The sequence below is a fragment of the Lampris incognitus genome, chromosome 9 (assembly GCF_029633865.1).
Source record: "Lampris incognitus isolate fLamInc1 chromosome 9, fLamInc1.hap2, whole genome shotgun sequence".
Classification (NCBI taxonomy): Eukaryota; Metazoa; Chordata; class Actinopteri; order Lampriformes; family Lampridae; genus Lampris; species Lampris incognitus.
In genome coordinates, this window is record NC_079219.1 from 15571140 (window position 1) to 15585447 (window position 14308).

General features: G+C 43.1%; 1 protein-coding gene across 1 annotated transcript in view; it reads right to left on the minus strand.

Annotated features, from left to right (window-relative positions):
* The window catches only part of ulk4 (unc-51 like kinase 4), a 176672-nt gene that overhangs the window by 85009 nt on the left and 77355 nt on the right, over nt 1–14308 (minus strand). The window contains exons 22-26 of the mRNA XM_056286926.1: nt 8076–8209; nt 7672–7793; nt 6027–6083; nt 4101–4152; nt 2810–2904 (exon numbers count right to left, since the gene is read on the minus strand). Coding sequence (XP_056142901.1) covers nt 2810–2904; nt 4101–4152; nt 6027–6083; nt 7672–7793; nt 8076–8209 — 460 coding nt within the window. The remainder of the gene's footprint in view (nt 1–2809; nt 2905–4100; nt 4153–6026; nt 6084–7671; nt 7794–8075; nt 8210–14308) is intronic.

Here is a 14308-nt window from a genome sequence, read left to right on the forward strand (position 1 = left end):
GAACAGAAATGTCTTTTAAAGCAAAAGTTAATGAGGAGTTGCTAGTTTCCAGTAGCATCTTAAAGTGCACCAGCAGATAGTCTACACACAAGAAGAAAATCTAATCAAATATCCATAATCATAGACTGCTACAATCACACTTCACCATGTTTTCAGGATTTACATTTTTTAATCTTTTGGCCCTTGACTTACGGTGGACAAAGAGCGAGGCTTAAGACTTGTTTAGTGTTAATTTAGATGAATTTAGATGGCTTGTAACAGGTGTCTGAAATTCAGATTTGACCAGAAATGTAAAGCGCTTTGAGTGGCTGTTGTAGCTAGAAAAGCGCTATATAAAATGCAACTTGATTGATTGATGAAGGACAGACAGAATGGACAAAAACAACATGGAGAAGCATAAACAGACAGACCATGGAGAAATGAGGAACAGAAAAGCGAATGGAAGAGGAGCACAGACAGAGAGCTGCAATAATGCCGCAGTGATAGGCAGAGCAGAACAGATAAACTCGTAGACTACTGGCTGCCCCAAAGAAATTAGACTGCCATCGTGCCCAGACCAGCCGATGTTTCTCCGGCCGTAGCATATTAAGGAACTTCTGTCAATAAATACAAAAATCTCTTTCTCAGGTGAACTAGGAGCAACGTGCTGCAGAAACCTTCCATCTCCAAATGTTTGCTTTTCATTCACTAAATTGCTGATGGCAATATATTTTTTACATAACATGTATTTTTCAACGGTCTAGCTCGGTTCTGGGTCTCTTTCATGAAACATCTTGTTGGTGTGGCAGACGGAGTCTGCTGTCAATTATTGTTGTAGTGCAAAACTAGGGTACAACAAGGAAGAAGTAGGAGAAAAGAGGTTTTTGCAGAGCACAGCCCATTACAAAATGAGAATATAAGATGAATGGCCATACCTCTAAAAAATATGAAGTGTAATAATATACAATAATATCTCCAATATGATGTTTGCTATGCCTGCAATTTATCTGTGATATAATAAATATGGCCAGTGTGAGGAGAGTGTATCTTTGTATGGAGTCTGAAGGCTACTTGAAATAAATGCGGCGGGCACCAAGCACGGACCGCTGTCAAAGGATCCAATTTCTATGGAAATGTACTCATAGAGGGAGAGCTTTGATCAGCAGCACATATGCATGAATAAACACACTCACACGAATACACTTCCGCCAGTGTCAAAGCCCTTGTTTAGGCAGCACTTCTAATTAAAATGAATGTGTATTAGCATGATTGCTAATTTACCATAGAATCAACACTGTGTGTGTGTGTGTGTGTGTGTGAGAGAGAGAGAGAGAGAGAGAGAGAGAGAGAGAGAGAGAGAGAGAGAGAGAGAGAGAGAGAGAGAGAGAGAGAGAGAGAGAGAGAGAGAGAGAGAGAGAGAGAGAGAGAGAGAGAGAGAGGTTATTAAAATAGGGAGCCAGAGGAGGGGGGCTACAAAGGATGTTGTCGACTGAAAAGCCTTGTGTTATCATGTAACCATCGGAAGCGAAAGGAGAGCATGTCTGAGACACAGGGACAGAGGGAAGGTGATTGAGAGGGAGAGAGCATGAGGATGAGCGACAGAGGAGAGAGAGAGAGAGGGCAAGAGGATGAGCGGGAGAAAGGAGAGAGAGGGAATGTGTGTGTGAGTATGTGTGTGTGGGATTTCAGCTCTAATAATGTTTTGACTCCACATTCCATTCATTTAGAAGACTTGGCACCAATTTCTCAAACATCACGTTGTTCCAGTGCGTCCCTCCATACCTTCAGTCAGGACTGGCTGAAAACCTAAGAGAAAATCCTGACTAATGCTGCGCTACGTGGCTCTTAAACAGCGGTTAAATGACCGAAGCAGGAACTCTTCACAATAACATGATGATTACAACGTGCAAAAAATTTAACCAAAAAAAAAAAAAAAGACAAAAAGTCAACATCCAAACTGTTCATCTGCTGATAAAACACAAACCCCAATCACATCGAGCAAATGTCCTGCAAACATCTCACTCTGATTAAGATTCACATATACATGGAACTACTTTTTCCACATGAACCACAAACACACGCCAGTGAGGGTTTGTGTGTGTGTGTGTGTGTGTGTGTGTGTGTGTGTGTGTCGTGGGGGGGGGGGGCTTCTTTATCCTGCAAGCAATAAAAGTTCATCTGAGTCGGCTGGCGGTAATTAAAGTGTCTTCCTGTGTTATTGACAAACAGTAGAGACAAGACTACTCGACTTGTTTTTGCTCTATTCTTCATCTCTTTTCTTCCCTCCCCACCTGTCCTGTTTGCTTCCTGTTGCTCTCTTTCCTCCATTCCAATACGTCAATATTCATTAAACACAACCATCAACCCATCACTTGTGCACACACACACACACACACACACACACACACACACACACACACACACACAGACAAACGTAAAAAAAGATACATACAAATACAGATACACAAGGGGATGCACACACACGAGAGCACACGTGCACACACACACACACACACACACACACACACACACACACACACACACACACACACACACACGTTCAGGCACATCAGAAGAGGTCCCGTTGGCTGGGTAGTTGATGAAGGTGCTGTGTGATAACTAGCTAGTTTACCCTCTGTACAGACAGGCCAAGTGGACTGGAAGAGAGACACAAAGAGAATATGAACCCCAGGTGCATGTATCACTCTGTGAAATAGGGTAAAATGAAAAATAAATGAAAAAGTAAGAGCAGTTTGCCAGAAAGACTGCAGCCAGTGAGTCAGAAAACCAGACTTCAGACAGACAGCGTGTTGCCAGGGCGTATACTCACAGTGTGGTGGTGTGTAGTGATCAGAGCAGAGTGCTGACTCAGGACTTCTACCAATGACAGAGTTGTCCTGATCAGCTCTTCACAGACCGCTGCACCTGATGGGGAGTTAAACCACTCAACTCTAGGAAGTCAACTCTTCAGCTCCCATAAAGTTTAAGGGCGGGGGGGGGGGGTCCAAATTGTAGCTTCTTGTGAATAGAATGATTTTTTTTGTGTTTTTTTGCCCCCTTTTTCTCCCCAACTGTACATGGCCAATTACCCCACTCTTCTGAGCCGTCCCGGACGCTTTTCCACCCCCTCTGCCGATCCGGGGAGGGCTGCAGACTACCACATGCTTCCTCCAATACATGTGGAGTCAGTTGCCAGCCGCTTCTTTTCACCTGACAGTGAGGAGTTTCGCCAGGGGGACAGAGCGTTGGAAGGATCACACTATTCCCCCAGTTCCCCCTCCCCCCTCCGGGAACAGTCACCCTGACCAACCAGAGGAGGCGCTAGTGTAGCGACCAGGACATATACCCACATCCGGCTTCCCATCCGCAGACACGGCCAATTGTGTCTGTAGGGGCACCCGACCAAGCTGGAGGTAACACGGGGATTCGAACCGGCGATCCCCGTTTTGGTAGCTAATGGAATAGACCGCTACGCTTTTGAATAGAATAATTATAAAAGGTGTGCTGAAATCTATCCTCTTCTTATCAAATACATTTACATTCGCAAGATTTTTTATCCAAATAATGATTTTTGCAGATTATGACTACTTTTGTCAAAACAATTGAAAAGGTTCAGAGTTAGGGACAGTTGAGATCGAGTCCCGTTATATTTAAAGACTGAAGAATCCATGTCCTTTGGTAGTTAAACACAGCACAGACTTTCTTAGACTCTTATGGACTGATAGCTGAGGTCATGTCATTTTGTAGTGCAGACATTGTGTGACATTCATGAAGCCACTAGAAGTAACATTTAGATGTCTAACATTCTCACTCCATATGTATCAGCACACTTAATAATAACATACTTTAACAACCTCAAATGGGTCTTTTTTCCCCCCCCGAACTCAAATATTTTTGTTCCTCGACATCTTTTTAGCCGTCTCAACCGGCTGATATGAAGATTACTTAAGGCAGGTCTGGCCAAGAAAGTGGTTTCCACACAAAAACATTGAAGACACAGACAAACAACTTTAATGATGCAAAACCATATGAAAAATAAGTGCAAAGAATAAATCATGGCTAACCAAAAAAAGACAGTTCATACCGAGTTTGTCTCAAAGTCACACTCATAACTTACTCACCAACAGCACTGGCCAGATTGGCCTCATTGGACTCAATAGAGATGATGTAGTTCTGAGAGAGATGGGGGGGAAAAGAGAGAGAGAGAGAATAGATTTATTGGTACAATCAAGAATGGAAAAAAAAACCCCAACTTTTTATTTTCCACATACAGGCTGTTTGTCATACCCAGAATGTGACAAAACTATATCAAAAAGTGAACTTTGATGAGTTGGATTTAATAGCATACACCAATATTACCACAAGATGTTTCCAACATGATCTCAAAGGAAAGATCTGCTAGTTCTCTGTATTCATAATGGATAACAACCAGGCAGTAATACTGGTTAACCAAATGAGCTAACATAAAAAAGAACTAGGTAATCATATCAAAGCATGAACATTCTTCACAACAGATTATCAGAATACTTTATTCATCCCCGAGGGTTATACAAAATAAAATCACATTTTGTTACAAAATTAGGGGATTTTCAATTTGATCTTAAAGCTGTTGTGGGTAACTTTGGAGCGGTGAACAATTTTGACATAACACCCCCCCCCACACTTTGCTTCCTCCTTCCCTCCCACAACCATTCCCTCCAAACCAGCTTCATGAGTTTGCCCATTGTAACTGGTAAAATTTGTATTGTCGCTGATGCATATAAAACATTTTTTCTTTCAGTGACTCTCTTAGTTACACAAATATTGATGTGGATGAAAATATTTTACTTATAGGGGAAGTAATTATAAAGATTGCTACTTTCAAAATACCAGTGGCACCTTGTGTGACACCATATGTCCAAGATCCATATTAACTCCCCCCATATTTAGCCCATTATACTAAAAAAAATACCCAACTGTGGCTGCAATCTTGAGTACTGCACCATGCTATGAGCCATCCCACCTCTCCATCCATCCATTATCCAAGCCGCTTATCCCAATCAGGGTCTTGGGATGCTGGAGCCTATCCCAGCAGTCAGTCATTGGGCGGTAGGTGGGGAGACACCCTGGACAGGCCGCCAGTCCATCACAGGGCCAACACATTCACAGCTATACCCCTTTCACACTGGCCAAAAAACCCGCTAACATCTGCCTTTGGTGGTCAACGTTACATTGACCAAAGGTGGATGTTAGCGGGGGTTTTTTTGGCCAGTGTGAAAGGGGTACTAGGGACGACTTAGGACGGCCGATTCACCTGACCTACATGTCTTTGGACTGTGGGAGGAAACCGGGGCACCCGGAGGAAACCCACGCAGACACGGGGAGAACATACAAACTCCACACAGAGGACGACCTGGGACGACCCTCAAGGTTGGACTACCCCGGAGTCGAACCCAGGACCTTCTTGCTGTGAGGCAACCGCGCTAACCACTGCACCACAATGCTGCCTGCCATTCCACCTCTGGAGGACAGAAATGATTTGGCCAAGTGGGACTTATATAGCTTTAACTTGTTTGGTGTTTCACAATTCTTCTACTGATAGTGTTTTAAACTGCCAGATAAACTCAAATGGTAAATTTTTTGGATTTTCTCTGGTAATGTTGTTTGCTTTCTGGTTCCACTACTACAATAACTCTACCAAGCAGGCTGTGTACAAAAACCACTGCCTTTTGAAAATATTATTTCATTGACGCTGAGCAGTGGAATGTGGTCTTTTCTTATATTTACTTATCAACTAACAGAAAACGTTTCTGTTGTGGTGTTGGCATTAGGAGTGCACGCAAGAAGGATTTATATCCTTTACAAGTAGTGGCCAGAAATCAAACCTGAGGCAGTCGTGACAATGATCTCCAAAATGCTGATTAATATCTTTATGGATGTGATGTAATCACTTAGGCAGTGTATTACAAAATGGGGTAACAACAAGTTTGAAATGTGTGTGTCTGACGAATGCAGATTATTGCGGGTTTACTGTGTTGTGTTATACACTAGTACTACCAGAGACTCACCAACAGCACTCCAATCTGAGACAGAAAATTCTCCGTCACTATCTTTGACCGGAAGACCTGGGGTAGTGGAAGAGAGGATGTGAGAGAGAGAGGATGTGAGTGAGAGGATGTGAGAAAGAGGATGTGAGTGAGAGAGCGAGAGAGAGAGAGAGCGAGAGAGAGAGAGAGAGGGGAGAGGGACTCGGTGGTAACGATGAATCCATGACTCACTCTCTAAATGTATAGGCAACAGCAAATGTATGATTTCTCATCTGAGCCCACTGCTCTTGTTGAAGAGATTTTGCTAATACTTAGCAATACAGTTTGTTGCTCTAGTCTACACATAGTACACAAAATGCTTACAATACTTATTCTTGTGACACAGAATGAGCAGGGAAATCCAAGAGACCCCCGTGGATCCATTATTCATTGCAGTTATTACAATCTCTTCCATCATTAACAGGAAAGTGTAGATGGAGGGAGGGAGACATGTTGAAAAAGTTTTTTTTTTTTACCCTTAAGAAAATCAGACAGATTTAGCAACAGGGGTTGGGTGGGTATTCATTATTAGAAATGTGTTCTTGATATTTTGCTTTCACAGTGCATAAGCAATAATAATGAAATATTCCCCACAATATTACTGTGTTTTCAACATCAAACGATTGTGCGTTTTTCTAGTATGTGTCATTCAAGGACTGTAAACAGTTTATCATCAATCATAGTGACACATGCCCATGTGTGGTGTTTTTAGCTATGATGGAGGGTTTTTCTTTTCTTTTTTTGTGGTATTTTTGTCTGGTAAACAGACAGAATCTAGCTTTTCCTGTCCACGGCATTAAAGACATCTCTACATACTCACACAGCTCAAACCAAACAGTTACATAAATACAGTCTCTCTCCCCCTCTCTCTCTCTCCATTTCTCTCCCTCCCTCTCTCTCTCTCCCTCTCTTTCTCTCTCTCCCCCTCTCTCCCTCTCTCTCTCTCTCTGACACACACCCACGCAAGCACACACACGCGCACACACACACACACTGAGAATGTGACATTTAGCTAGTTTAGAGCCACCAGCAGCAGATGAATAAGCAGATTAACAGTAATATCTGTCTGTGATGAATGTGTAAATCATAACTCATAACATTTATGTATGGCTGCTAACTTGGCAGGCAGGAGGGCTTTAAGGACAGATTATGTTTTAGCTCATGCTGACTTCTGTCTGCATCTATAAGAGTCCCTATTTCTATCTGACCTGAGCGAAATAGTATTTTGCAAGTAACGCTTTGTGTTTATTCTAACCAATTTGGAGTAGCAGCCGGATGGGCTTTGGAGAATTCTCACAATTTAGATGGTGTCATGTAAGCTGTCAGTCACAGTACATTTAACTGAGTACTTTTTCATACTATCTCAGTCTTTTGACACTGACTGTAGTTGGTAAACTCAGTCCATTCGATACCAGTGGAGGGTAAAACAAAGGACACAATTTATTTAAAAATACTATTAGACTCATAACAGATAGCTGCTCTAAAAGATGCAGACACACCCTTGCATTACAAAATTATTTTGACAACCCTCATCTTTCAGCAGGAGTGGGGGCAGATCTATCTGGATGAACAGTGAACTACTCAGCAGTCAACGCTGTGAAGGCAAACTGCTATCAGGATATGTCACCTGTGATGTCAACAAATCCAGGACTACAGACATAGTGGGCAGAGTGTGTTTGAGCTGTCTGCTCTGGGCTGGAGATGGATGTCTCCTTCCTACCACAGCTCCTAATGCAACCAGCACATCCTCTAGAGGAGAGGAGAGAGGACAGAAGAGAAGAGATAAGACGAAAAGAAAACACAAGAAAAGCACAAGTGAAATGAGTATAGTAAAGGGGAGAGGAAAAAAGAATGGCGAGATGGATGGATTATGGCTGGGTGGATGGATAGACTGATGGAAAGGAAATGTGGAGATATTGGGCTGATATGAAAATTCAAGCATAAACATGTGTACAGACTCAAAAGAACATAACATATATACTCGTGAATGAAAGGTACTTTGGTTATACATGAACGTGTGCATGTGTGTACCGAGTATTAGTGGTGCAGTGCGTGTCAGGTAAGCAGTAAATACATCCAGACAGCGAGACAGGTACTCTGTTTGGCTGGGATTCTCTCTGAGGGGACCGGCTTTACGCAGATCTCTTTCCAGGTACATCACCAGTCTGGACAAAGAGAGAGACACATACACATGCATGATACAAGGATAGAAAAAAAATTCTTGGTTGTGCACCTAGTGTTATTCATGTATCCATATTTAAGTGTATCCAGGTTTTAGACGTATTCTTGCTGTTATGCCTTTGCTCTCTCTACCTACTTGCTGTTTGTAATGTTGGTAGTACATGAATTTTAACTCAGTCCTGTGATCCAGCACTTGCAAGTTGCTCGGGATGATACTACCAACTACACAAATCTAACTTGAAATGTGAGCTGTTACTCCAAAAGAAGACAACGTTTTACTTGACAACTTCTTTACTGGCGACCACCATATTCACCATAACACACCGTGTGCATAAAACAACAATACACCTTCTTTCCTGCACCTTCACAATAAAAGTTCCCCCTTACTCCCAATAGATGATAACATGTATACTTTCACACAGGCCGTTATTTGGCCTTCTAGATATACTGCAACCATTACACAACATTAGTACCTGTAACGTACCATGAGCGGTATGTAGAAACGTTACAGACATTAGTGGATGAACTAAAGAAGCAGAGGGCAGAGAGAGAGAGAAAAAATAGAAAGGGGGTGAGAGAAGAGAGAGACAGAGAATATCATTCTACTCGGTGTGATTACTGAACAGAAATCAATGATTATTTATTCATTGACTCAGAGCACAGCAGATAGGTTGACAATCCTAAGTGATATTAATTAGTGCCAAAAACACAGTTGTGTAAATTATATGTAAGTTTAGAGGCTAACTTGTGAACACGCTGCGTTGCCATTTAACATTATTTCTGCACGAGAAAAACAAATCACGAGAGAAGGACTTCAGTCTGGACAAAGACTGACAGTGAAATATTGGCCTGATACAGAATATGCTGACATGGCAGGGGAGGTGAATTGAACCTTTGGCTGCTTGGGAAAGTAGAGGGCATACTGCCCAGAAACTTGGTGTGATTATACAGGTGAGACATTCCACGATGCCCTGTCAGCTATTTGACCACTACCACAGCAGAAGGAATCATTTTAAAAATCAGCTAATTCGGTTTGGCCAGTGTGAGCATCTCTGGCTGAAGCTTCACTTTGTTAGACTTATTTCTGGTGTTGCATTTGTCTGAATTCCACAGAAATCAGCTCTAAAGTACTGCTTTGTCCCAGTGCCACAGCTGTCATGGTTTCTAACTAGGCTTATTAACAACACAGGCAGCTTATAAAACAGACTTGTTGGGGCTTGTTAAGAACAAAGTCGAAAAGGCAATACTTCTGATTCTCACAGAGAGAACAATACAATCTAAAGAAAGAAAGTATGACATGGTGGATGGTTTACATTAAAGGTCCAGAGCCTTTATAAAAGATCTGTAGCTACTGTTTGCTCTGTAGATTTGGTTTTTCGCTACTTTAGGTTGCACTACTACAAGTTAACCAAACAGGTCAAGGGATCTTCCTATCCATGGATGCTGTGTTTGAATCAAATGGTTAATGAGACAGGAAGGAGGGAAAAGCAGTAGTAGAACAGTTTAGTGGAGATCAAATTAGTCAACCACACCATCCATCCATTATCCAAACTGCTTATCCTGCTCTCCAGGGTCGCGGGGATGCTGGAGCCAAATGGATAGAATCTATGGAATCAACTAGTGTTTTTAATTATATTTTTGTTATTTGGAAGCAAGGATATTTCTTGTTCAGAAATTCACTCATATCTTGGGATGCTTGATTTAAAAGAGAACTTAATTTAACTGTAAGTATACCTATTCTAAATATCTGTTAACCCCCCCCCCCCTCTTTCATCTGTTTCTATCTGTGGCTGTCTCTCATTTTTCTTAAGGCTCACTATGTATTGACAGGTGAATTCACAAAGAATGGATTGTGGCCACTGATAGAACAATAAATTGCGCATCACTTGCAACTGCAATCTGCATTTTCTCAACGTCCGACTCACAAAAGATATTGTGTGAATGATATTACAGTGCAAACATGCCCATAAAGTTTTGCAGGGGAACACAATTTGCCCTTGTTTTGCAACCGATCGCAATTATCCATGTGGCAAAGTATAAATGGTGGCTTTGCACCAAGTACACAGTAGGCAGGCTCATGTCATCCTTGATGTCATCATGTATAGCAAGAACTGTTTGACGTGACAACCTGTATCTGCAAATGATTTCAGTCTCAGTTAAAACAAAAAGTGATCCAGTCCGCGGTGGTGTAGCGGTCTAAGCACCGGCTTTGTGTCGATGCAGTTGCCCACTGGGGACAGGGGTTCGCGCCCCAGTCTCGTCAGATCCGACTATGGCCAGACTCGATGAAGCAGCAATCATTGGCAACGCTGCCTTCGGGAGGGGGGCGGAGCCGGCTTGTGTTCGTCACGTGAATGCGTCTCTGTGTGTGTCGGAAAAAACAGTGGTTCGGCCTGGAGTCGCCTTGTCACGAAAGTGGCGAGGCGGTCTCCTTCGAGACTGCTGGCCGGAGAGATGCAGTTGGCGAACGCATGCAGTACGAGGGTGGGTGTTTGAATTAAAACAGGGATTGATTGGCTACTAAATTGGGAGAAATCAGAAATAAATTAAAAAAAAAAAAAGTGATAGTCTGGGGGCGTCCGGGTAGCATGGCGGTCTATTCCATTACCTACCAACATGGGGATCTCCGGTTCGAATCCCCATGTTACCTCTGGCTTGGTCAAGTGTCCCTACAGACACAATTGGCCGTGTCTGCGGGTGGGAAGCCGGATGTGGGTATGTGTCCTGGTCGCTGCACTAGCGCCTCCTCTGGCTAGTCGGGGCGCCTGTTCAGGGGGGAAGGAGAACAGGGAGGAATAGTGTGATCCCCCCACGCGCTACGTCCTCCTGGTGAAATTCCTCACTGTCAGGTGAAAAGAAGCGGCTGGCGACTCCACATGTATCAGAGGAGGCATATGATAGTCTGCAGCCCTCCCCAGATCGGCAGAGGGGGTTGAGCAGTGACCAGGACGGCTCGGAAGAGTGGGGTAATTGGCCGGGTACAATTGGGGAGAAAAATCCCCCCCCAAAAAAGTGATATTCTCTCGCAAAATATCCGCTCACCAGCACGCCTGGCATGACGATACCTTCGCCTGGCTGCGATCACGGCTAACATGATCACTGGAAAGTCTGGGCATGACAGCCCTTATAAATGCACTTCAGTGACCACCAACTCTCTGAAGATGCCAATAATTTTCACCCTAAATGCGTGTGGCTATTATTGCTGGTGTATGTGAATTGGACTTTTTTTGCAATGAGGCTCATTTGTGTTGAGCCCCCTGGTGAACATGGTGGGAAAAATATTATTGTGTGGCCACGCCAGTAGCCATAAGATCAACAACTCGTGGCCACGACTTAATAAGGCGTCAGAATAAGATAATTAAGTCGTGCCCACGAGTTAATAAGGGGTGGGAACTTTTTCTTTCGGCTGCTCCCGTAGGGGGTCGCCACAGCGGATCATCCGTTTCCATCCTTTCCTGTCCTCTGCATCTTCCTCTGTCACACCAACCACCTGCATGTCCCCTCTCACCACATCCATAAACCTCCTGTTTGGACTTCCTCTTTTCCTTTTCCCTGCAGCTCCATATTCAGCATCCTTCTCTCAATATACCCAGCATCTCTCCTCCGCACATGTCCAAACCATCTAAATCTCACCTCTTGCTTTGTCTCCAAACCGTCCAACCTGAGCCGTCCCTCTAATATACTCGTTCCTAATCCTGACCTCCTTCGTCACTCCCAACGAAAATCTTAGCATCTTCAACTCTGCCACCTCCATCTCTGCCTCCTGCCTTTTCATTAGTGCCACTGTCTCCAAACCATATAACATAGCTGGTCTCACTACCATCTTGTAAACCTTCCCTTTCACTTTTGCTGGTACCCTTCTGTCGCAAATCACTCCTGATACTCTTCTCCACCCACTCCACCCTGGCTGCACTCTCTTCTTCACCTCTCCTACAGCACATGCTCCCTGTTACTTTGAACAGTTGACCCAAAGTATTTAAACTCATCCACCTTCACCACCTCTATGCCTTGCATCCTCACCATTTCACTGTCCTCCCTCTCATTCATGCAAATGTATTCTGTCTTGTTCCTACTGACTTTCATTCCTCTTCTCTCCAGTGCATACCTCCACCTCTCCAGGCTCTCCTCAACCTGCTCCCTACAGATCACAATGTCATCTGCGAACATCATAGTCCACGGAGACTCCTGCCTGATCTCATCCGTCAACCTGTCCATCACCATTGCAAACAAGAAAGGGCTCAGAGCCATTCCTTGATGTAATCCCACATCCACCTTGAACCCATCCGTCACACCTACCGCACACCTCACCATTGTCACACTGCCCTCATACATATCCTGCACCACTCCTACATACTTCTCTGCCACTCCCGACTTCCTCATACAATACCACACCTCCTCTCTCGGCACCGTCATATGCCTTCTCTAAATCTACAAAGACACAATGTAACTCCTTCTGGCCTTCTCTATACTTCTCCATCAACATTCTCAAAGCAAACATCACATCTGTAGTGCTCTTTCATGGCATGAAACCATACTGCTGCTCACTAATCATCACCTCTCCTCTTAGCCTAGCTTCTATTACTCTTTTCCATAACTTCATACTGTGGCTGATCAATTTTATACCTCTGTAGTTACTAAGCTCTGCACATCGCCCTTATTCTTGAAAATCGATACCAGTATACTTCTTCTAAACTCCTCAGGCATCCTCTCACTTTCCAAGATTGTGTTAAACAATCAGGTTAAAAACTCTACCGCCTAAACATCTCCATGCCTCCACAGGTATGCCATCTGGACCAGCTGCCTTTCCACTCTTCATCCTCTTCACAGCTGCCCTCACTTCATCCTTGTTAATCCACCGCACTTCCTGATTCACTATCCCCACATCATCCAACCTTCTCTCTCTCTTATTTTCTTCATTCATCATCCCCTCAAAGTACTCCTTCCACCTTCTCAACACACTCTCCTCGCTTGTCAGCACATTTCCATCTCTATCCTTCATCACCCGAACCTGCTGCACATCCCTCCCTGCTCAGTTCCTTTGTCTAGCCAATCGGTACAAGACTTTTCTCTTCCCTTAGTGTCCAACCTCTCGTACAACTCACCATAAACCTCTTCCTTTGCCCTCACCACCTCTCTCTTCACCTTACACCGTATCTCCTTGTACCCCTGTCTACTTTCTTCATCTCTCTGACTATCCCACTTCTTCTTCACCATCCTCTTCCTCTTTACTTACTCCTGGACTTCCTGATTCCACCACTAAGTCTCCTTGTCTTACTTCCTCTGTCCAGTTTGCTCCAATCACCACTCTCTCCTCCTTGGGAACACTCTCCACCACTTCATTCAAGTCACTCCAGAACAAGATAACTAAATTGATAACTAAATTGCTACGTCTTAATAATATGTGGCCACAAGATACGGAATCTGTTGTTTACTGACAACACCAGACGAGCTCTGTAAGGCTATTATTACGCATGAAGCATGGATAAATTTGATTTAATTTCATTTTATTTTAATCATGGGATGAATTATAATGATATCCTGCAATCTCTTGTGTTTAAGCAGTGTCATCATTAGTAAAAGACACTTAATTCGACCACGGATATGCCATCTACACTTTGGAGAGGCACAGCCACTCCATCTACACTTAAAAATCAATTGCGTGTCTACATCGTTTTGTACAGTAAAGCATGTGGGTGCCAACAGGGGCTTCATGGTGCATTATCCCATTCAGCTCAACAAAGGCATATTTTAAAAATTCCATTAAAATTTTCATAATTTTATTAATTCATAAATTAATAATTTCAATTTCATAAAAAAATGAAATTGTTATTAGCAAACTCCACTTGTTCAACATGTCCCCAAATATCTCTGTGATGATTTCCATGCTGTTCCATTGCAGCATTCTTTAATAATTAGATGCAGCATCTATCTATTTTTGAAAGTGTAGATTGTGTGACTGCGGTTGAATTAAGTGTCTTTTATTAATGATGACACTGTGCTTAACTGCAAGAGATTGCAGGATATCATTATAATTCATCCCAAGATTAAAACAAAATGAAATTAAATCAGATTTATCTATGCTT